Here is a 21,666-nt window from a genome sequence, read left to right on the forward strand (position 1 = left end):
CTAAGTGCCGCCTCACTCTCTGCAGACCACTTCTGTACAATCCGACACTCAGCAGGCTGCCTTCGCACAAGGGGAGACATATACTGGTGCCAAATGGATGAGATTGTGGTCTGATCTGCCCAGTGGGGGAAGGGGGGAAGAGGTGTATGCCTCCTTCTCACTGGCAAAAAATAAGTCCAGTGTTTTATTGTCTCTGGTGGGACAGGTCACATACTGAGTGTGTGTGGGGAGGACAGAGGCAGGGTTGGAGTGGTTGAAGTCACCAGTGGTGAGGAACAGGGCCTGTGGGTGTCTTGACTGCAGATCACTGATGCAATTTAGCAGATGCTCACAAGCAATTTCAGGGTTAGCAGATGGGGCTACATACACAGCTATCATGATAACTTGTGAAAACTCCCAAGGCAGATGATATGGCGTAATGCTAACAGCAAGAAGTTCGATGTGTTTGTTGCACATCTGCATCTTAACAGTACAGTGTTCTGCTTTGGACCATTTTTCACTCACATAAACTGAAAGTCCTCCTCCTCTCCGCTTCCCACTCTCCTCCGTCCTGTCCAAGCATAGCAGATGAAAGTTGTCGATGGCTACAGCAGAGTCTGGGATGGTCGGGGTGAGCCAGGTCTCCGTGAAAATCATCAGTGCACTGTCTCTGTATTCCCGCTGGTACCGTGTGAGCTTTCCGGTAATAGATCTTATGTTACCGGTGATCACAGAGGGAAGTGCACGACGAGGGCGATGTTTCTTCTCTTGGATCCTGCGTCCGGCCCGACATCCATGACGAAAACTGCGTAATATGTCCGTGGGGATGTTGTTTTCTTCTTTGTCCCACAGGAAAAGCCGAGCAGCTCCTCTCAGGGTGATCAGCTGTTCCTTTGTGTAGACAATAGGCACGCAGCACGCGGGGGGTGTCCCAACACACATCGTGGCAAAAACAGCTAAAAATATCCACGAATTTGCAGAAAAATACTGTGTCAGCGTAGCCCTAGCCATACAGTAAGTGTAACAAAAAAAATAAACGGCCAGTTGCCGGACAAGAAGTTAAAAAGTTGGAAAAAAGTGCGCAAATATGGAGCTGCGAAGTGACCCAGCTGCAACCACCCGGAAGTGCCGGAACAAAATATATATTACACATATTACACATTGCCAAGGTCAGAAGAATAAAAATCAGTCATATTACTTTGTCACTGTATATAGGCCTCATGGCCCATATTCTGAATTCTTAGATGAATTTGGTGCGTTCATGTCTAACTTGTCAACTAGTGTAGATAACATTCTGATCATTGGTGACTTTAACATTCATATAAATAAGCCTTCTGATCCCCTCTGAAAATCATTTATGGAAATTGTGGATGCATTAGGATTTCAGCAATGCATTCCGGATTCGACGCACATTAGTGGAAATACCCTGGATCTGGTTCTCGCACATGGTATTGCTGTCACGAATATTGACATCATGTCTCTTACATCAGTGGTGTCTGATCACTCACTTATTAAGTTTACAGTTTCGCTGCCGTGTTTAGTGGAACAACAACCTTATATATCATTACGGCGATGCATCAACTCCTCAACTAAGACTGAACTTGAAGCTAGACTGCCTGATGTCTTAGCTTCACATTTGACAAATACCCAGTCAGGAGACAGACTTGTGGATAGTTTAAACTCAGTGCTCAAAACTACACTCGACATGATTGCACCACCTGTGTTAAAACCACGCTCCCCCAAATCACAGTCACCTTGGTTCAATGATTATCTGCGTGACCTCAAGCATAAAGCAAGAGGTCTAGAACGGAAATGGTGTCGTTCAAAATTAGAAGTATTTCACCTTGCGTGGCGTGATACTATCTTAGACTGTAAGCATGCATTATTGGCTACAAAGCGGACCTACTACTCTGATTTGATCAACAAAAACAAGCAAAACTCAAAATTCTTGTTTGACATGGTGGCAACACTTATGCATGGACAACCACCTGTAGTTCGCTCTCCTTTTACAGCACAAGATTTCCTGGATTAGTTTGGGAAGAAAATAGAAGACATCAGGTTAAACATATCCCGACATGCCTTAACCCAGCCACTACACCCTGCTATTGAGGTGGGCGCCATTACTGAGGTATTACCTAGATTTAAGGAATTTGATAGTATCTCACTAGGCATGCTGACAAAACCCGCGCAACAAAAAGCGCAACCTGTTTATTTGATCCTATACCAACAAAGCTGTTTAAGGACCTGTGGCCCACTCTTGGGCCGACTGTGCTGGAAATTAGTAATCTTTCTTTAACTTCTCGATCTGTTCCTAAATGTTTCAAATCTTCAGTGATTAACCCATTACTTAAGAAACCTAATCTAGTGTATTGACAAACTATCGGCTGATATCAAATCTATCAGTTTTCTCTAAAATTCTGGAAAACGTGGTGTCACAGCAGCTCGTAGACTATCTTACTGAGAATAATCTCTTTGAGCCACTGCAGTCTGCTTTTAGAAACTATCATTCCACAAAGACGGCTCTCGCTAAAGTGGTAAATGATCTTCTGCTTACAATGGATTCGGACACCACTAAGGTTCTGTTGCTGTTAGATCTCAGTGCTGCATTTGATACAGTGGATCATCATATTCTACTTCACAGGCTGGAAAATCATTTTGGGATTACTGGGAGTGGCCTTGCATGGCTGACGTCATACTTGACCAGTCGTTCTCACTGTGTTTTGTACAGTAACACTACCTCTAACCTTAGCGACATGAAATTTGGGGTTCCACAGGGGTCTGTCTTAGGCCCCCTGCTTTTCTCCCTTTATATAGCACCCCTTGGGCACATATTGCGGTGTTTTGGGATTACCTTTCACTGCAATGCAGATGATACTCAGTTATACATGCTGATAACTGCTGGTAATCTCATTCACATAAAATCCTTAGAAGATTGCCTTGCAGCAGTGAGAAGTTGGATGTATCTATATAAATGAAAATAAATTGAAATTGAAAGTATATGTGATAAATATTTAATTTGAATCTCATTTACGGGTTGTCCAGACAACCAGGTTTTCCTATAGGACAAGTAAACTGCCAGGGTTACTTGTCCTATGGACAAGTAAACTAAAAAGCTTAATGCCAATGCCTGGGGATCGCAGCTGATTGAAATCCTCTGCCAAATCCAGCAAGTGGGTCGTAACTTGGATTTACATACCAGATCATTGGACTACATTGGTTACCAGAAACTGCCTTCATTTAAATGTTAAATGGACTTAATTTATATAGCACGTTAACAACTGAATCAGAAGCTCAAAGTGCCTTACAATTATGCCTCACATTTACTTTCTAGCCAGATGGTGTTCAGACCTGTTTTTCAACATACGTGTCCACACTCATTCTGGCTCAAGCTGAATTCTTTGCAGTTTCACTAAAGAATTTGGTAAGAATTTTTTGGATCTAGACATGAGAGCACGGGATTGTGTGTGTCTGAATATGAACACGTGGGTGTGTGTGACACATGGAAGGGAATGAATGCACCTGGCAGATTTTCTGAGTGAGAAGTCCTCTCTTTTGCAGCTACAATGACTGACATCACAGTACAGAGGACGCTGTGTGCGCACGAACATACTGAGGAAGTCTGATGTCATGATCCCCGTGCTTGTTGAACTCGAGCCACTTTTGCATTCAGACCTCGGTAAACCCCTCTCAAATTTAAATAATCCATCTTAAATCCAAATAGCCCCATTCAGATTGAGAAAAAAACCTGTCTGGCCAGTCCTCATCCTAAACATGGTCAGACTGAGGGAGGGGAGACTGAGAGTGTTTGGATGCATGCAGATGATAGAGTATGACTGATTGATTGATCCTCCCTTCAATTAATCATTTATCCTCTCTGGATGTGGTGTATATCAGGAGAAGGATGCTGAGGATGAAGCCGGCAGGAAAAAGAGGAGGTTTCTGGATGTGTATGAGGGAGGACATGCAGATTTTGGTGTGACAGTAGAGACAGAGAAGAGGAATGTAAATATAAAAGGTTTTGATTGGATGCATGTGTCTCAAACAAATGGCCCTGGAAAGATCTTTGTACTCACACTCCTGATCTTGGCAAGAAAGACTTGACAGTCCTGAATGTCTGATAAGGCAGGTCACCAAACAAAGAGAAATAACACTCATGCTTTCCAAAAGCACAGCTCAGAATGGAAATCACAGCTTGATGACGTTTCTTTTTCTGTTTTGTTTTTTCTCTGTCCCAGTTTGGAGTCACTGCATTCTTGAGAAATGAAATAAAATAACAAGCTGCTCTTACTCCTTCTTGTTCAGTCTCTTATGTAAACTGAAAATGACATTTGTATCATGTGATGGTAAATTACAAACGCTGGCTGCAGTTCTCTTTGAACTTGCGCATGTTCTTGCTCAATTTTTTTTTTTTTTTTAGTTAAGAACCTGTAATGCTGTTCTGACAATAATTTAATAAATCATATCAAAGCAAGTCATCTTGTAATTTACAATATATTACTTTTACTTAGTAAGCAGTGTCATGGTTTCTGTTCTGTTTTACCTGAAGTTTTGTGAAACAAACATGCCCACGCAGACAGACAAACAGGATTACGATTCCTTCTTTGGCCACTTGTGCTTATACAAATCCACCTTTTTTATGTAAGTGCATTGTTGTGGTTTCTCTTTAAGTCTAGAGTGGTTTTCCTCTGGCTCATCTGCTTCAATGTGTACCAGCTTCACTTGTGCGAAAGTAGGGTTTTGTCTAAACACAGAGACAAAAATCCAGACATCTGGTTAACAGAAATGGTTAGGTTAGGTTATATTAGATAGAATTTTATTAATCCCTTGGGAAGGGGATTGGATAGCAGCACACAGGGTAAGAAGCACACAGAGCATCAAAAGTAAAAAAACAATTAGCAAAATGGAAATAAAAATGTAAATATCAGAAATACTACTGGCTACTGGCTTATTGGCCTCTGTCTTCCTGTTACTCCTCCTCCCCCTGAGTGAAAATTGGTTAGTTTTTGTCCTTTCTCCAACAAAGGGGGACATTAAAATGGGTGGGTCGCTGTAGGAACAAGTCAATACTTCCAGTGCAGATCTGCATTGGGATTTAGCATGGATTTTACCCTTCCTGACAGAACTCCAGTTCTACATGGAGAAACACACACAGCCCTTGGTTTTTCTAAGCTGTCTCCCAACCAAGTACTAATCAGGACCAACTGTGCTTCTCTTCTGAGATCTGATGGAATCAGGTGTACACAAACTCAAAGAACGGCTGCTCACCAATGTTTCCAAGTATCACTTTTGTATTGGATAAACATGCTCTCTGCAACAAAATCATGGCTGAGTTTGCATGTGAGTGATCTGTGATGTTTGTAACCCTCATGACCCAGCGGCAAGTACGTCAGTCAAAACCTTATCACCTTTACAACGTATCAGTGCCTTCAGTTATCGCTTTTTCAGATCAGATACACATTCCCTCTGCACCAAAGTCTTTGCCAAGTTCACACATGACTGATCTGTGACCTTTGTGCATCATATTCAACTCTTTGTCCCCACCAGAACCCATACATGTGCACTAAATTGAGACAGTTTAATTATATGTATATGTTTTCATACTTTTCTAAATTAATAATATTTAACACAGGTGACCTATCCCACTTGTCTCTTTATGCCTTATATTTTCCTTTATATTTTTGCTGAAAATATACTCTATTGTCTTTATCTTCACTGGTATTGTCATCTTTAATAATAGAAGAGCATACATTTTAGCACACACTGTGCTGCTGTTGCTGATGGATTAACTCTGAATTAAAGTCTAGACAGTTTCATTTGATATGAAGACAATAGTAGATCATCAGAGGGTGGGGAGTTATTTTCTTCAGGTCACTGAGTGACGCATTTTGATCTTGTCACACTATTGCTATTGAAACTACTGCAATCTTCTTTAAAATGTTTGGTATAACTCTAAATGATTTTTTTCCAATTTGTTTTCATTTATATAGCTCCAAATCACAACAGAGTTGCCTCAAGGCGCTTCACACAAGTAAGGTCTATCTTTACTAACCCCCAGAGCAGCAGAGCTAAGGAAAAACTCCCTCTGAGGAAGAAAAAGAGTAAAAAAGAACTATACAATGCCGGTATGCTAGCCATACAAAAGGGAAAATAAGTGCGTCTTAAGTCTGGACTTGAAAGTCTCCACAGAGTCTCACTGTTTTATTGATGCAGGGAGATTTTTCCACAGAACAGGGGCACGATAAGAGAAAACTCTATGACCCGCAGACGTCTTATTCACCCGAGGGACACAAAGTAGTCCTGCACGCTGAGAACGCAAAGCTGGTACGTAAGGTTTAATTAGATCAGCTAGATAGGGAGGTGCCAGTCCGTGAATAATTTTATAGACTAGTAGAAGAACCTTAACATCTGATTTCACTGGGACAGGTAGCCAAAATTGGTGTAATGTGGTTGAACTTTCTGCTTCGTATCAAAAGTCTGGTTGCAGCATTTTGAACCAATTGGAGAGCCCTAATGCTGAACTGTGGTAAACCAGAAAATAGAACATTGCAGAGGTACAGTCTATAAGAGATAAATGCATGGATCAGGGTCTCAGAATCAGCCATAGACAGGATGGGACGAATCTTCGCTATATTTCACAGGTGGAAGAAAGCAGTCCTAGTAATATTTCTAATGTGGAGGTCAAAAGACAATGAAGGATGATTTTGAATGATATTTTCAAAATGAAACTCAAAGGACCGAGTGTCTATAAATTACAATATTATGTTCATTTAAGATTATCTTATGGTACCTTGGAATACGGTCCTATATTATATCAGTCAGGAAGAATTTTCATATATTTAAGAAGAACAGAGCTCTCAAACTGATTCCAGAAAGGACCAAGAGGGTGCAGATTTTCTTTGCAACTACCCAGGTAATTTCACTGCTTAATATCACTTTAAGCAGATGGAATCAATTAATATAAATATAATAAAAATATGACAAAATATCTGTGCTAAATTTGATTTAATTAATTTAATTTATTTTCATTTATATAGCGCCAAATCACAACAAAGTTGCCTCAAGGCGCTTCACACAATAAGGTCTAACCTTACCAACCCCCAGAGCAAGCACACAGGTGACAGTGGTAAGGAAAAACTCCCTCTGAGGAAGAAACCTCAAGCAGACCAGACTCAAAGGGGTGACCCTCTGCTTGGGCCATGCTACAGACACAAATTACAGAACAATTCACAAAACGAATATACAGGAAATTTTGCAGGTGCACATGACAGGAAAAACAGACACCACACCCATCTCTGGATGGAGCCACACCTCCGACAGAGAGAAAACAAACAGAATCAGGCTTCAGAAAGACAACAAATACAGTCTAATCTGTCAACATTAAGCAACAAGAATAACAAAAGAATTACTAAGGTGATCACCGGCCACTAGCCCTAAGCTTCACTAAAAAAAACACAGAATTTATATAAATTTGAGGCCGCAGCCTGCTCCGTTTCCTAATAAAATGAATTTAAAAAAGTAAAAAGCATAGTAACATACTATGCTAGCCATATGAAAGGGACAATAATTGCATCTTAAGTCTGAACTTGAAAGTCTCTAGAAAATCTAACTGTTTTATTGATGCAGGGAGATCATTCCGCAGAACAGGGCCAGTATAACAGAAAGCTCTGTCACCCACAGACTTTTTATTCACCCTAGGGACACAAAGTAGTCCTGCACCATGAGAACGCAGAGCCCAGGCCGGTACATAGCGTTTAATTAGGTCAGTTAAGTAGAGAGGTGCTAGTCCGTGAACAATTTTATAGGCTAGTAGCAGAACCTTAAAATCTGATCTCACTGGGACAGGAAACCAGTGAAGGGATGCCAAAATGGGTGTAATGTGGTCGAACTTTCTGCTTTGTGTCAAAAGTCTGGCAGCAGCATTTTGAACCAATTGGAGATTAATAAAGATTCACCCATCCTGTCTATAGCTGATGGTGAGACCCCAGTTCATGTGTTTGTCTCTTCTAGGTTGGACTACTGCAATGTTCTATTTTCTGGTTTACTGCAGTCCAGCATTAGGGCTCTCCACTATCTTCACTATATTTCGCAGGTGGAAGAAAGCAGTCCTCGTAATATGTCTAATGTGGAGGTCAAAGGACAACGTAGGATCAAAAATTACCCCAAGGTTCCTCACTTTGTCAGTGTACTGACACACGAGCTTATGCTAAGTGTTAGCTGGTCAAATTGATGCCGATGTCTCACTGGACCAAGAACCATCATTTCAGTCTTATCAGAGTTTAAAAGTAGGCAGTTGCTAGACATCCAGCTTCTCACTGATGCAAGGCAATCTTCTAAGGATTGTATGTGGATGAGATTACAAACAGTTACGGCATGTACAACTGAGTATCATCAGCATAGCAGTGAAAGATAATTCCAAAATGCCGCAATATGGGCCCAAGGTGTATTATATAAAGGGAGAAAAGCAGGGGGCCGAAGGCAGACCCCTGTGGAACCCCAAATTTCTTGTCACTAAGGTTAGAGATAGTGTTATTGTACAAAACACAGTGAAAACAACTGGACAGGTATGACATCAACCACGCAAGGGCACTCCCAGTAATCCCAAAATGATTCTCCAGCCTATTGAGTAAAATATGATGATCCACGTATCAAACCCAGCACTGAGATCCAACAGCACGAGAACCGTAGTGGTGTCCGAATCCATTGCAAGCAGATTCACCATTTTAATGAGCGCTGTCTCTGTGGAATTATATTTTCTAAAAGCAGACTGCAGTGGCTCAAAAAGATTATTCTCAGTAGTCCACAAGCTGCCGTGAAACCACTTTTTCCAGAATTTTAGAGCAAAATGATAGATTTGATATTGGTCTATAGATTTTAAATACACTAGGGTCAGGATTAGATTTCTTAAGTAATGGTTTAATCACTGCAGATTTGAAACATGTAGGAACAGATCCAGAAGTTAATGAGAGATTAATCATTTTGAGCACAGTCGGCCCAAGAGTGGGCAAAATCATTGGTTAACACCAAAACTGTCAGAGTGAATTACTTCATAAAGGCTTTAAACTGAGGTGACAGTTACTGGAACAGAGGTCTGATCTCTCACAAGTTAAATCATTTTACAAAGTGAAACCGTTTCAGAATCCAACACACTAATGAAGACTGATGTAGCCCGTCACACTCAGGGTCAGTCATTCAGGGATAAAGTTTGTTAGCAGGATGTGCACTGGAGATGAGTCATAATTATTTAAGTTATGATCACAGCAATATTTAATTCCCCTTAAGCAAACTGTAAAACTGCATCTTGGGCACAACATAGTGGGAATCCAGTGTGTCGATAGCACAAGCTTTGTCATTTTGTGAAAGAGGTTTTAAACATCAAGTCACATCTGGGAGCATGTGCTCATGCCAAGCATTGTCACATCCACCATGCTACAGAGCTGTCTTGGATCCTGGATGACCACCACACAGACAGACAGCAGTCATGAGTCACATTTCTAGTGTTTGATTCTACTCTCATTTAGTCGGATTTTGAGAGTTTCATGCATGTTAGTTTCTCTTCACGGTTTTCAGTGTTATTTTCTCCTGTGTTAGACTTTCTCCCACGTTTTTACTGTCTTTGCATCTCTTTGGTGTTGACTCTGCATAGGTTGGACTTCTTGTTTCTGGTTTCAGGAGTCACATGTCCTGATGCGTTCATGTTTTCTGGCCTTTCTAGCAGCCGTCAGAGCATTATTTCCTCACCAGATTGTTTGGCTTTATGCCTGCTCTCTTGTGTTATATCCTCATTTTTGCCTGTTTTTTGACCTGCACTCCCTTCCGTGTTAAGGCCCTGTCACACCTTGATGATTTATCCAGCAAATGCCAACAGCATTAAAAAAATACTGGGGTACAGCTAATAAGTTATGGGTAAGTTTTTTTATAATTTAAGAGCACATTAAAGCACGCTGATATACGTCCTAATATGCCGAGCTCCTCGAAAAAGTTTGGGCATGCTGAAAATTTTCAATGTATGCCAGCATATGACTCATACGTCCTGTACATGCAGGACATAAGTTGTAGGTAAGTTATGCGATTGTTGGCACACGTTTCTTGTAATTTACTCATAAGTCGAAATACATCCATTAATGCTGTCCATTGATTGGCTGAAAGCTGTATTCCTCATGCGGACAAACTGTTTCATTCACACACAAAATAAATATAAAGTCTATTACCTGTTCATTTCAGTGCGATTCATCATCACAGTCTGATGAACACGTATCCACATAAATCTGGTTTTGGAAAATAACATCTGAAAATACTTTAATTCCTTGCTGTGGCTAAAAAATGACATTTTTGCTTATTAAATTATGAAGCTGGGACTAATTGATTCAACACTGGGGGTGCATAAAGGAATCACTGAGATCATTTCAGGAGAAAAAGTTCGGCTACATTGATTGTTTGAGAACTGTTAGCGACTGTCTTTGTGTTGTTGTAGGTACTATGTGTGTGTGGCCATCCTGATCTACTTTCTCCCTCTGCTGGTGATGGGTTGTGCTTATCTGGTGGTGGGACTCACCCTGTGGGCCAGCGAGATCCCCGGAGACTCTTCTGATCGCTACAAGGAACAGCTGATTGCTAAACGCAAGGTAATACTGGCACAGCTTTTAATTTCCAGCTGATGGAAACAGATTATCAGTATTTTCTTGTACACTGTGACTTGGAGCAAAATGCACCCCCCCCCCCCTTTTTATTTCCCTTGTCTGTATATAAGACACTGGACACTGAATAATCTTAAGAACAGCATCAGCAATAGACTTATACAACCACGCTGCCTAATGCCTAGGCAGGACTTGTTACGAATGTCATATTTGCGTCATTTTTGGCACATTCCTGACATTCTTAATGTGACTTAACGCATCTGAATAGGTTTCTTAATAGTGCGAGTTGATGTGTGATATTTGTGATTTTCATGGAGCATGTTTTTGGCTGTCAAAAAAATCTTCCACGAATGTCATGCACCACCCTCATTTCGCCTCATGTTGTGGAGGTCGTAACTGCGTGTTGATCCGTCTTAATTAGTGATGATCGTTAATAGAGCGTGACAGTGTGCTTCTCTGACGTGCACACAATTAAACCCTGCTACACCGCATTCAGTTTCATTGCTGCAGTATGCTGAAGAAGGACAGTGACACCAAGTCGGCTAAGTCTTGTTCCAATGCTCATCAGTGCGCTCCTGCAGGTGTTCCATCTGCTGCTGCTGTCCCTGATATTTGGGAAAACGAGCGAGACAAGAGCCGTGTGGAGCCACACATCTGGAGCCTAACTAAGCGTGCAATCACAAAGTTCTGCTGTGGATTAATCTAGATTTTGAGGAGCAAATTGGAGCGATCTGAATTGTTCAGCAGCTTACGGTAGAATGAATATGGGTGTGGGTGTGGAGACAATTCGCCTCATTCACAACGTGACCGAATGTAACGATGCACTGTTATGCGCAATAGCGTGGAACAGCGCGGAACATTATTCTTGACCATGCATAATGGTTCCTGATAATTTGCCAGCAACACGTGCCATTAATTGTAATGCGTGGTAACAGGTTGCAGTATTTCCTGAGGACACCTGATGCCTCTGCCCCGAATCATCACATTTGTGATCAGTGGCCAAGAGTGTACACTTCATGGCATTCGTGACTTGTCATCGTTATGTGTAAACGCAGCATTAAAGGGAACGGTACAGGAGATTGTTCCTGTCCAGTGCCATCCAGACTCTTTAATACATCTGCTTCTGCTAGACCTGCGGTCTCTGAACAAGACTAAAAAGCCTATACTGGTGGTGATGAAGTGTTTTGAATAAGAAGTCACATCATGTCATTCATAACCCCCACTGTCAGACCCCCATCCAAACTCTTTCAATCAGCAGGGGTTACCAAAACAGCTTATACTAATGTTGAAAAATACTATTTGATACATAACATATGAAAATTTGTTTTCAAATGTAGTCGGAGAGCTCCAGTTTAGGTTGATTAGCAGTCTACTAGCCCCAATGTCAGCAAGTGCTGCACCAACTAGCTACACCATAGTAGTCATGATGGGAATTTGAAAGTAATCTAATAATTTTATTGGATTTTTTTTTTCTTTCAAAGTAAGAGAAAATGGGCCATGTCAGACATTTTTAGTGTGCTGTAACAGAAATACATCAAATGTGTGGATGTAGACAAAAACTTGTCATTGTTAACACAAATTACTGTTGAGAATCTTCAAACACTGCATTGAAACTGTTGAAACACCTATGTTTTGAATATTGTTCCAGAGTCCACATGAAAAGGAAGCTATCACAATATATGCAACCAAACAGGAAAGTAAAAACTTTTCATTGTTGCTGCAAATTACTCTTGACTGAGTTGAAACACTGCTTCAAAACATTTGGAAAAGCTTGAAACACTCATGTTTTGGATATTATTCTGGAGTTCTCATGAAAAGGAAGACATCACAGCATGAGCCAAAATACACAACTAAACGAGAAAGTAAAACCAGAATTAAAGAATAGTTTGGTAAGGTTAGACCTTACTTGTGTGAAGCACCTTGAGGCAACTTTGTTGTGATTTGGCGCTAACACTGACAGTGTTAGTTTTACACTGGTGATATTACTGTGTAGCAGAGTATAATTCTTAGTAAATTAAATAAATAAACAAAACAACTTAACTTCTTCCTATTAACCCCGAGTGTCTAAAGGAACGCAACGGACCACGTTGGAAGCGGATGCGGGACCTTCTTGCTGTTAAGGGATGGTACTAACCATTAATCAATCATGCTGCGTTTCCTAGGACATCTTCCTTTCTATGTTCTCAGCTTGGCATTGGACAATAGACATTGTGCTGCAATGCACCATGGGAGTTTGGGGTTTTGGGGTTTAAAATGTTATTGTGGTTCATGTTAGTTTTACAGTGTTGTTAGTGTGAGTGATTTGTTGTGTTTTTGTAGTTCAATGAATGAGTTATGTTTCATGTTCGGCGGCATGGCAGCTTCGTGGTTAGCACTGGTGCCTCACAGCAAGAAGGTCGTAGGTGTTGTGTGTTGGGGGGGTGTGGCTGGACATTTTGGTGTTCTTTTCTTTTCTTTGCTCTCCAGGTGGTATGAAAACTGATTAGTCTGTGGAGAAGGTGCTGGCTGAAGAGTCCTTCACCCTCATCAACGTTATGTGCAGCACCTGTGGATGGTGCTCACATGCAACCTTAAAGACTTTCAGCTGAAGCAGATAATTAGATGGCGTTCTGCATTTAAGCCATGTGTGATTCAAGCAGAATTGCCGGGAACTCGACCTTGTGATGTTCGTTTGTGAGACGCTGAGGACCGCGCCTGGGTTTGACACATCGTGCCTGTGAAGCAGGAAGGGTGAGGGACACATGCTGTCAGCACACATCAGAGGTGATTAATTGTTTGACTAATTATTGATAGTAACTTGGTATTTTGTTACGCAGTATATTTGAATTGTGATGAGAATTGTGCAGCTCGCTTCTCACTGCCGTGGCGTGCGGACCGGTGATCCTCCACCTGTTGTGAGAAGCTGCTCATTTGCATAAAGCTTAAATACAGAGCTGAATGTGTTGCTGATGGTGTGTGTCTTTTGAAGGATATTGGCTGTAACTGCTGACTTACCTCACCTCTTCTATCCTTCGCAGAGAGTCGGTTTGTCGTGTCCACCTGGGGGGTGTTCGGCGGTAACAATGAGTCCAGAAGCGCCAGGCTTCGATCCTTTTAGGCGCTGGAGAGCGTGCCAGCCTTCACTCCACCAGACTGACGCTGTTTTAGTTTGTACACATTGTTATGCACCAAAGGGTGGAAGAAATAAATTGTTTTGTTATTGGAACCGCTTTCTGGTTATTTTAGCGCTGGGTTCCGTCAGACGCAGGTCCGCTCCTCAACCCGCGTCGACACATAACAGTAGTTCCCGGCCATTCCATAATGGACCCAGTGGCAGAGGCGGTTCCATTCGCCGAAAGAGTTCAAGAACACTTGGAGAAAAAATGGGAGCAATTACAGCATCCCGCAAACCAACTTGAACAAACAGACGCCCGTGTTACGGAGCTTGCAGCACAAGCCGTTCCGCTTCCTGCTGCTCCAGCTGTGGCACCATCGATACTGGTGCAGATAATTCCGTCTCCCAGAGGTTCGCCGTCCGAACTGATTATTTGTCATCCGGAGCCTTATGCGGGAGACGTTGAAGCCTGTGCTTCGTTTTTGATGCAATGTTCTCTGGTGACGTATCTCCAGGTGTTCTGGGACAGGCGAAATAATACACACACACAAAAAAAAAAAAACTTGTATGGGTTAATGTTTTGTTTCTTTGAATAGGGGTTATAATTTGTTTGGGGAGTCAGAGGCGTGTCTGGTGGAGTGAACGTTAGGCGGTTAGAAGCCCGTCTGAGCTCACTTGATCGTTATTTTTTTATGTGTATTTAGGTATTTTCTGTTTGGGTTTTGGGGTCGTTTTGTTTTGTTGTTTTTTATTTCCCTACATCCCTAACCCCAACCTCACTTGCCCCAAGACCGTTCGTCTTGTGGGCTGTGGGGTGGTGCAGGTTGGTCACGCTGAGCATTCTCAGAAGACCTCTGCACCTAGGGGGGGGGGGGTTGTTAGGGGCGTTTTTCTTGGTTTGGTTAGGGCCCGGTTCCACTCCAGCCTCGGTGAGCCTTTGTACCGTTCGTCATTGGTGTTGCCGGGGTGTGGTGCAGCGGGAACATACCTCAGTCGGAGGGGTGGGCCGATCTGTTGCCGTTCGCCATTTCGGTAGTTCCACCCCTCCCGAGAGGCTGGGGTATGGTTGAGTTGGGGCACCGGACGTATTTCCGGTTTTCCGCTGCGCCTTGGGGTTGGGGCTGGGTTAGTTTTTCCTGTTCCCTTCCCCGGCTTAATGTTTTGTGCCGTTCGCCAAAATTGAGCCGCCGAGGGGCTCTGGGAGGGACCTGGGGTCTTTCGGGGTGCCGGGGAAGGTAACAGGGCTTGACGGTTGTTTTATTTGCCCCCGGGGTTGTTTAAGGTGGTCCTCCGGGGATTGGATTTTGAGTTTGTTTTGTTTCCTTCTGGGTTCCACCTCCAGGGTTGATGGGACAGTCCTCTGGGGGGGGGAATTGGTTTGTGGGGCCGACTAGCCAGGTGTGGCCGGGTCTGGGGTTCCGGGGTTGTGGGGAGGGTGCCTCCTGGGGTTTGATGGTACGGTCCTCTGGGGGGCGCCGTTTGCTCCATGTGTACCTGGGGACCTTTGTGGGATTCCGGTTCTGGCTATTCCTCCTGGAACCAGCGGTGAAGGCCTTCTGGGGGGTGTTGGGCTCTGCAAGTCGTTCTGGGAGGGTTGTTTGTTATTTTTCTTTTATGCATTTATGTTTGTATTGTGTTTGTGGGGCTGTCTTGGGTTTTTGCATTTGGGAGTTTTTCTTTTCTTCCCGGGGTTGGATGGGACGGTCCGCTGTGGAGGTTTTGGGTGGGTTTTATGTTTTTTCTTGTATGTTGGATTGTATTAGGGACTGTTTTGGGGTTTTGTTGATGCCAGCCGGCCTTCCAGCTGCGGTGCCCTGTCCTGCTGTCTGTGGTGGACCTTGGGAGCGTTATGCTGTCTGCTTCCTGACAAGGACCCCGGAGGGAGGTTAAAGGGGGGGTACTGTTGTGTGTTGGGGGGGTGTGGCTGGACATTTTGGTGTTCTTTTCTTTTCTTTGCTCTCCAGGTGGTATGAAAACTGATTTGTCTGTGGAGAAGGTGCTGGCTGAAGAGTCCTTCACCCTCATCAACGTTATGTGCAGCACCTGTGGATGGTGCTCACATGCAACCTTAAAGACTTTCAGCTGAAGCAGATAATTAGATGGCGTTCTGCATTTAAGCCATGTGTGAGGACCGCGCCTGGGTTTGACACATCGTGCCTGTGAAGCAGGAAGGGTGAGGGACACATGCTGTCAGCACACATCAGAGGTGATTAATTGTTTGACTAATTATTGATAGTAACTTGGTATTTTGTTACGCAGTATATTTGAATTGTGATGAGAATTGTGCAGCTCGCTTCTCACTGCCGTGGCGTGCGGACCGGTGATCCACCTGGGGGGTGTTTGGCGGTAACAGTGAGTCCAGAAGCGCCGGGCTTCGATCCTTTTAGGCGCTGGAGAGCGTGCCAGCCTTCACTCCACCAGACTGACGCTGTTTTAGTTTGTACACATTGTTATGCACCAAAGGGTGGAAGAAATAAATTGTTTTGTTATTGGAACCGCTTTCTGGTTATTTTAGCGCTGGGTTCCGTCAGACGCAGGTCCGCTCCTCAACCCGCGTCGACACATAACAGTAGGATTGCTTCCTGCCATTTCTGTGTGGAGTTTGCATGTTCTGCCCATGTCTGCATGGGTTTCCTCCGGCACTCTGGTTTCCTCCCACAATCAATGGCAGACTCTCTACATCTGGAGTTGGTTCCCAGGCGCCGGACTGTGGCTGCCCACTGCACCTAGTGGTTGGATTGTGTCTAACTGTAATTAGGATGGATTAAATTCAAAGGACAAATTTCGTTGTATGTATATGTGTACAATGACAATAAAGGCTCAATTCTATTCTATTCTATTTTGCTGGTACCATGACTGAGAAATGTATTGCGGTTGATGTCTTCTGTCACTGTCTCTGTTTCTGCCTGTCTAAAAGTAGAAGCACTTGTTTGAATGCAGAAAAGACTAAAAGCTCTCCATGTGTGTGTAACTTCGATCACGGAAAAACTGGAGAGCTGACATTTGCCGTTACTCTTATGTATTTTGGGTCAAGGATGAATGCTGTGAAAATATAACATTGATGGGATTAATACTTTTGGAGAAGTTGCGGATATTAGCTAACAACACTGAAGAATGGATATTGTTAACTACATTCTCGACACCATTCCAGCAGGGGGCGGTAAATCATCTTTATATTCAAAGCGTATGTTGGGAAAGTGTAGGAACACGGACCCACAACAGGGGGCGCAAATGAACGGACAATGGAGTAAGTCAAAATAACAAGCTTTACTGTTGTGAATGTGCACAACGAATACAACCAATCACAGCAATGGACAACAGTCAATTCACAAAAGTGTCGTGTGGGCAGGCTCGAAGATAGGAGACGCCTCTCCAAGGTAAGACCGGAACCACACGGCTTCCTCCGCCACAGGACCCCGGGAATACTGGAGCCGCCAAGTCCCGAACTCCCAGGTGGCCACTGCCTCCGCGTGTCGGACCTGGTACTGCTGGCGAGGAACAAATGACAGTTAGATGGGGGCGCGTTTGCACCCAGGACTCCGAACAGCAGGGAAGTTACCTCCACCTCTCGTTGGAACAGTAATCCACAAACTAAGCACAAATCCAAAAAGATACACTCCGTAGCTTTGATACGTTACCTCTCTGGTAGAAACGATATCTCGGCGATGAGGTGGAGATGCCGTCCTGCTGATATACCCCAGTGATAATTGCCGTCAGCTGTCTCAGGTGATGGGTGACAGCTGTTACCGAGGCTGCTCCTGTGGGGCGGTGGCGCCCTCTGGTGCCTGGAGCCCGCACTCCAGGCAGGGCGCCCTCTGGTGGTGGTGGGCCAGCAGTACCTCCTCTTCAGCGGCCCACACAACAGCGTACTTGATTTTATTTAGTAAGTTCAATGTAAGTACATAACATTTTTGTAAATACATTAAAAATACATGGATGACACAAGAAAGTGAAAACACATATTTCCATTGTGGTTTAAAATCAAATGACAAAATAGAAGTAATCAATCAATCACTCAATCAAATCAGTTTATCCCAGAGGGGCAATTTTAAAAAGGCACGACAGTATCTTGGAAGACTTAAAAAAATAAATAAATAAATAACATACACACAATACACAACCATCAACAATATACACAGACCATGCAATCATCATTCAACAGCTAAAAAGGTTATACGTGCTGGATTATAAAGTGCTTTTAAATAAAGTGCTATTAAAATGTGCTTCAGACATCAGATTCCAAGCCATGACTGGGCTAAAGTTCAGCGTCTAGAAGCTGGACAGCCCTGGGGATAAAGGTTGTCTTGCTCCTCTGAGTCCGACATCCTGGACAATGAAGTCTGTGTCCTGAAGGGAGCCACTCAAACTCTGAAGAAAGCACATAGGTGGAGTCATGTAATATTTTGCGAGCCGTTTTTACTGTCAGTTGATCACATAAAGAGGTGTGAGACCGAACAGGTTGCCCAATGATTTTAGAGCAAACCTTGGCCAGCAGACGATTTCTGTTTTGCAGGTTGATGGAGTGGAACCAGCAAGTGAAAGAGAAGGTGATTACATTTTCACTGAATGTGTTATGTGCAGACGCAGGTTGAGGAGCGGACCAACGTCTGACCGAACCCAGCGCTAAATAACCAGAAAGCGGTTTCACAAACAAAACGATTTTATTTCCCCTCCAGTGCAATAATTAGTGTACAACATAAATATTTGGTTTGTCTGACGGAGTGAAGGACGGCGCGCTCTCCAGCGCCCAAAAGGATCGAAGCCTCGGCGCTTCTGGACTCAGATTAACCACCAAACACCCCCCAGGTGGACACGACAAACTGACTCTGTGAAGGATGGAAAAGGTGAGGTAAGTCAACAGAGCTACAGCAAATATCTTTCAGAGGCACACACTATCAGCAACACATTCAGGTCTGAATTTAAGCTTTTATGTAAATGAGCAGCTTCTCACAACAGGTGGAGGATCATCAGTCCGTACGCCACGGCAGTCAATCAATCAATCAATCAATTTTTTTTTTATATAGCGCCAAATCACAACAAACAGTTGTCCCAAGGCGCTTTATATTGTAAGGCAAGGCCATACAATAATTATGTAAAACCCCAACAGTCAAAACGACCCCCTGTGAGCAAGCACTTGGCTACAGTGGGAAGGAAAAACTCCCTTTTAACAGGAAGAAACCTCCAGCAGAACCAGGCTCAGGGAGGGGCAGTCTTCTACTGGGGCTGGTTGGGGCTGAAAAGGACTGAAAAGGACCAAGAAAAACACTGCTCCAGGGCCAGACAACATCTGTAGGTGGACCCTATGGCACTGTGCTGAGCAGCTGGGAGGTGTGTTCCAGCACCTGTTCCAGGGCTTGACCAGCAGAAGGACACCAAGCCAAGGGCACCAAGGTTCTAAATGATCTCAGACCTGTGGCTCTCACCTCTCTGGTCATGAAAGCTTTGGAGAGGATCATCAAAGATCACATCACCAAAGCAACTAACTCAATGATGGACCCTCTGCAGTTTGCATATCAGCCTGGCAGAGGTGTCGACGATGCAAAAATATTCAACACAAGAGGTGTGGACTCGAGTCAAATCAAATCAAATCAAATCAATTTTATTTATATAGCGCCAAATCACAACAAACAGTTGCCCCAAGGCGCCTTATATTGTAAGGCAAGGCCATACAATAATTACGGAAAAACCCCAACGGTCAAAACGACCCCCTGTGAGCAAGCACTTGGCAACAGTGGGAAGGAAAAACTCCCTTTTAACAGGAAGAAACCTCCAGCAGAACCAGGCTCAGGGAGGGGCAGTCTTCTGCTGGGGCTGGTTGGGGCTGAGGGAGAGAACCAGGAAAAAGACATGCTGTGGAGGGGAGCAGAGATCGATCACTAATGATTAAATGCAGAGTGGTGCATACAGAGCAAAAAGAGAAAGAAAGAAAGTGCATCATGGGAACCCCCCAGCAGTCTACGTCTATAGCAGCATAACTAAGGGATGGTTCAGGGTCACCTGATCCAGCCCTAACTATAAGCTTTAGCAAAAAGGAAAGTTTTAAGCCTAATCTTAAAAGTAGAGAGGGTGTCTGTCTCCCTGATCTGAATTGGGAGCTGGTTCCACAGGAGAGGAGCCTGAAAGCTGAAGGCTCTGCCTCCCATTCTACTCTTACAAACCCTAGGAACTACAAGTAAGCCTGCAGTCTGAGAGCGAAGTGCTCTATTGGGGTGATATGGTACTACGAGGTCCCTAAGATAAGATGGGACCTGATTATTCAAAACCTTATAAGTAAGAAGAAGAATTTTAAATTCTATTCTAGAATTAACAGGAAGCCAATGAAGACAGTGAGAAGCAAACTGCACAATTCTCATCAATGTTCAAATATACTGCGTAACAAAATGCCAAATTACTATTAACAATCATTCAGACAATAATCACCTCTGATGTGTGCTGACAGCATGTGTCCCTCACCTGTCCTCCTTCACAGGCACGATGTGTCAAACCCTGGCGCGGTCCTCAGCGTCTCACAAACGAACGTCACAAGGTCGAGTTTCCGGCAATTCTGCTTGAACCACTCATGGCTTAAATGCAGAACGCCATCTCATTATCTGCTTCAGCTGAAAGTCTTTAAGTTTACACGTGAGCATCATCCACAGGTGCTGCGAGTCAGTAGGCCTGCACGTGAACCTCCTCCACAGGTGCAGCTAATAATGCTGATGAGGGTGAAGGACTCTTCTGCCAGCACCGTCTCCACAGACAAAAACCAGTTTGCATACCACCTGGAGAGCAAAGAAAAGAAAACAACACAAAAACATCCAGCCAAACCCCCCAACACACAACAGAATGCATAATAAAATGTAGTGAGAATGACGTTTACATCGAATGATTTCAGCTTTCTAAGAAGGTACTGTCTCCGGTGACATTTCTTGAGCAATTCATCCGTGTTAAGGGAGAACCTCAATGAGTTGTCAAAGAGTGTCCCGAGATATTTATATTCCTCCACTGTCTCCACCAGCTCCTGATGGATGATGGTGGTGGTGGCAGCCTCAGCCAGCTGTCTCTGTTTGGATGAAAAAGTTATAATCTTCTCCTTGGTGTTATTATGTTTTATGTTGTATTTTTATGCTCAGCTCAAGACAGGAGTTTTCACACCACAGGACAAAGTCCTGCAGAGCTGAGCTGTGCTGCTGAATGTTACTGGAGAGCAGAGACAGGAGGACTGTGTCATCAGCAAATTTCACAAAATGACAATTTGGCTGGGGTGATCTGCAGTCATCAGTGTAGAGAATGTAGAGAAGTGGGGAGAGGACAGACACAACCCTGCGGAGAACCGGTGGAAGTGGAGAGGGAGTTGGACAGGATGTGATTCCCCAACACCCTCTGAGTCCTGTTAGTGAGAAAGTCTAAAATCCATTGGATGAGTTTATGGTTCAAATGGAAATGTGAGATGAGCTTTTCAGCTTGGATATGAAGCTGCATGGAATTGAATGCTGATGAAAAATCTGCAAACAGACGTCTGGCAGAGGAGCAGGGGGTCTCCAGATGCTTGTGAATAGTGTTGAGCAGAGGTGTGACCAAGTCATTTTTTTTGCAAGTCACAAGTAAGTCTCAAATCTTTGCCCTCAAGTCCCGAGTCAAGTCCCGAGTCAAGACAGGCAAGTCCCGAGTCAAGTCCCAAGTCAAGAGTGACAAGTCTCAAGTAGAGTCCCAAGTCCTACTGTCTGAAGTTCGAGTCCTTCTGAGTCCTTCTAACAAAGGGAAATATTTACACAGATCATGCATGCTGTTAAGATGTGTATTCATTTATTTATACAAACATTTTTTTTTTTTACAACACTCGAGTGGTTGCTGCAGCAGCCACTCGACACTCCCCAACATCTCTGTTTACTGGGACCCCCCCGTTACATATATGCACTTTACTCTGTTCTACTGTGCACTAAGATGCTGAACTGTCTCTCTGTGCCTTACTTAATAATG

At 43.6% G+C, this 21,666-nt stretch overlaps 1 protein-coding gene across 1 annotated transcript in view; it reads left to right on the forward strand.

Annotated features, from left to right (window-relative positions):
- The window catches only part of tacr1a (tachykinin receptor 1a), a 188,439-nt gene that overhangs the window by 138,343 nt on the left and 28,430 nt on the right, over positions 1 to 21,666 (forward strand). The window contains exon 3 of the mRNA XM_034171053.1: positions 10,451 to 10,601. Within this exon, the coding sequence (XP_034026944.1) occupies positions 10,451 to 10,601 (151 nt within the window). The remainder of the gene's footprint in view (positions 1 to 10,450; positions 10,602 to 21,666) is intronic.

The sequence above is a fragment of the Thalassophryne amazonica genome, chromosome 5, assembly GCF_902500255.1.
Source record: "Thalassophryne amazonica chromosome 5, fThaAma1.1, whole genome shotgun sequence".
NCBI classification, from domain to species: domain Eukaryota; kingdom Metazoa; phylum Chordata; class Actinopteri; order Batrachoidiformes; family Batrachoididae; genus Thalassophryne; species Thalassophryne amazonica.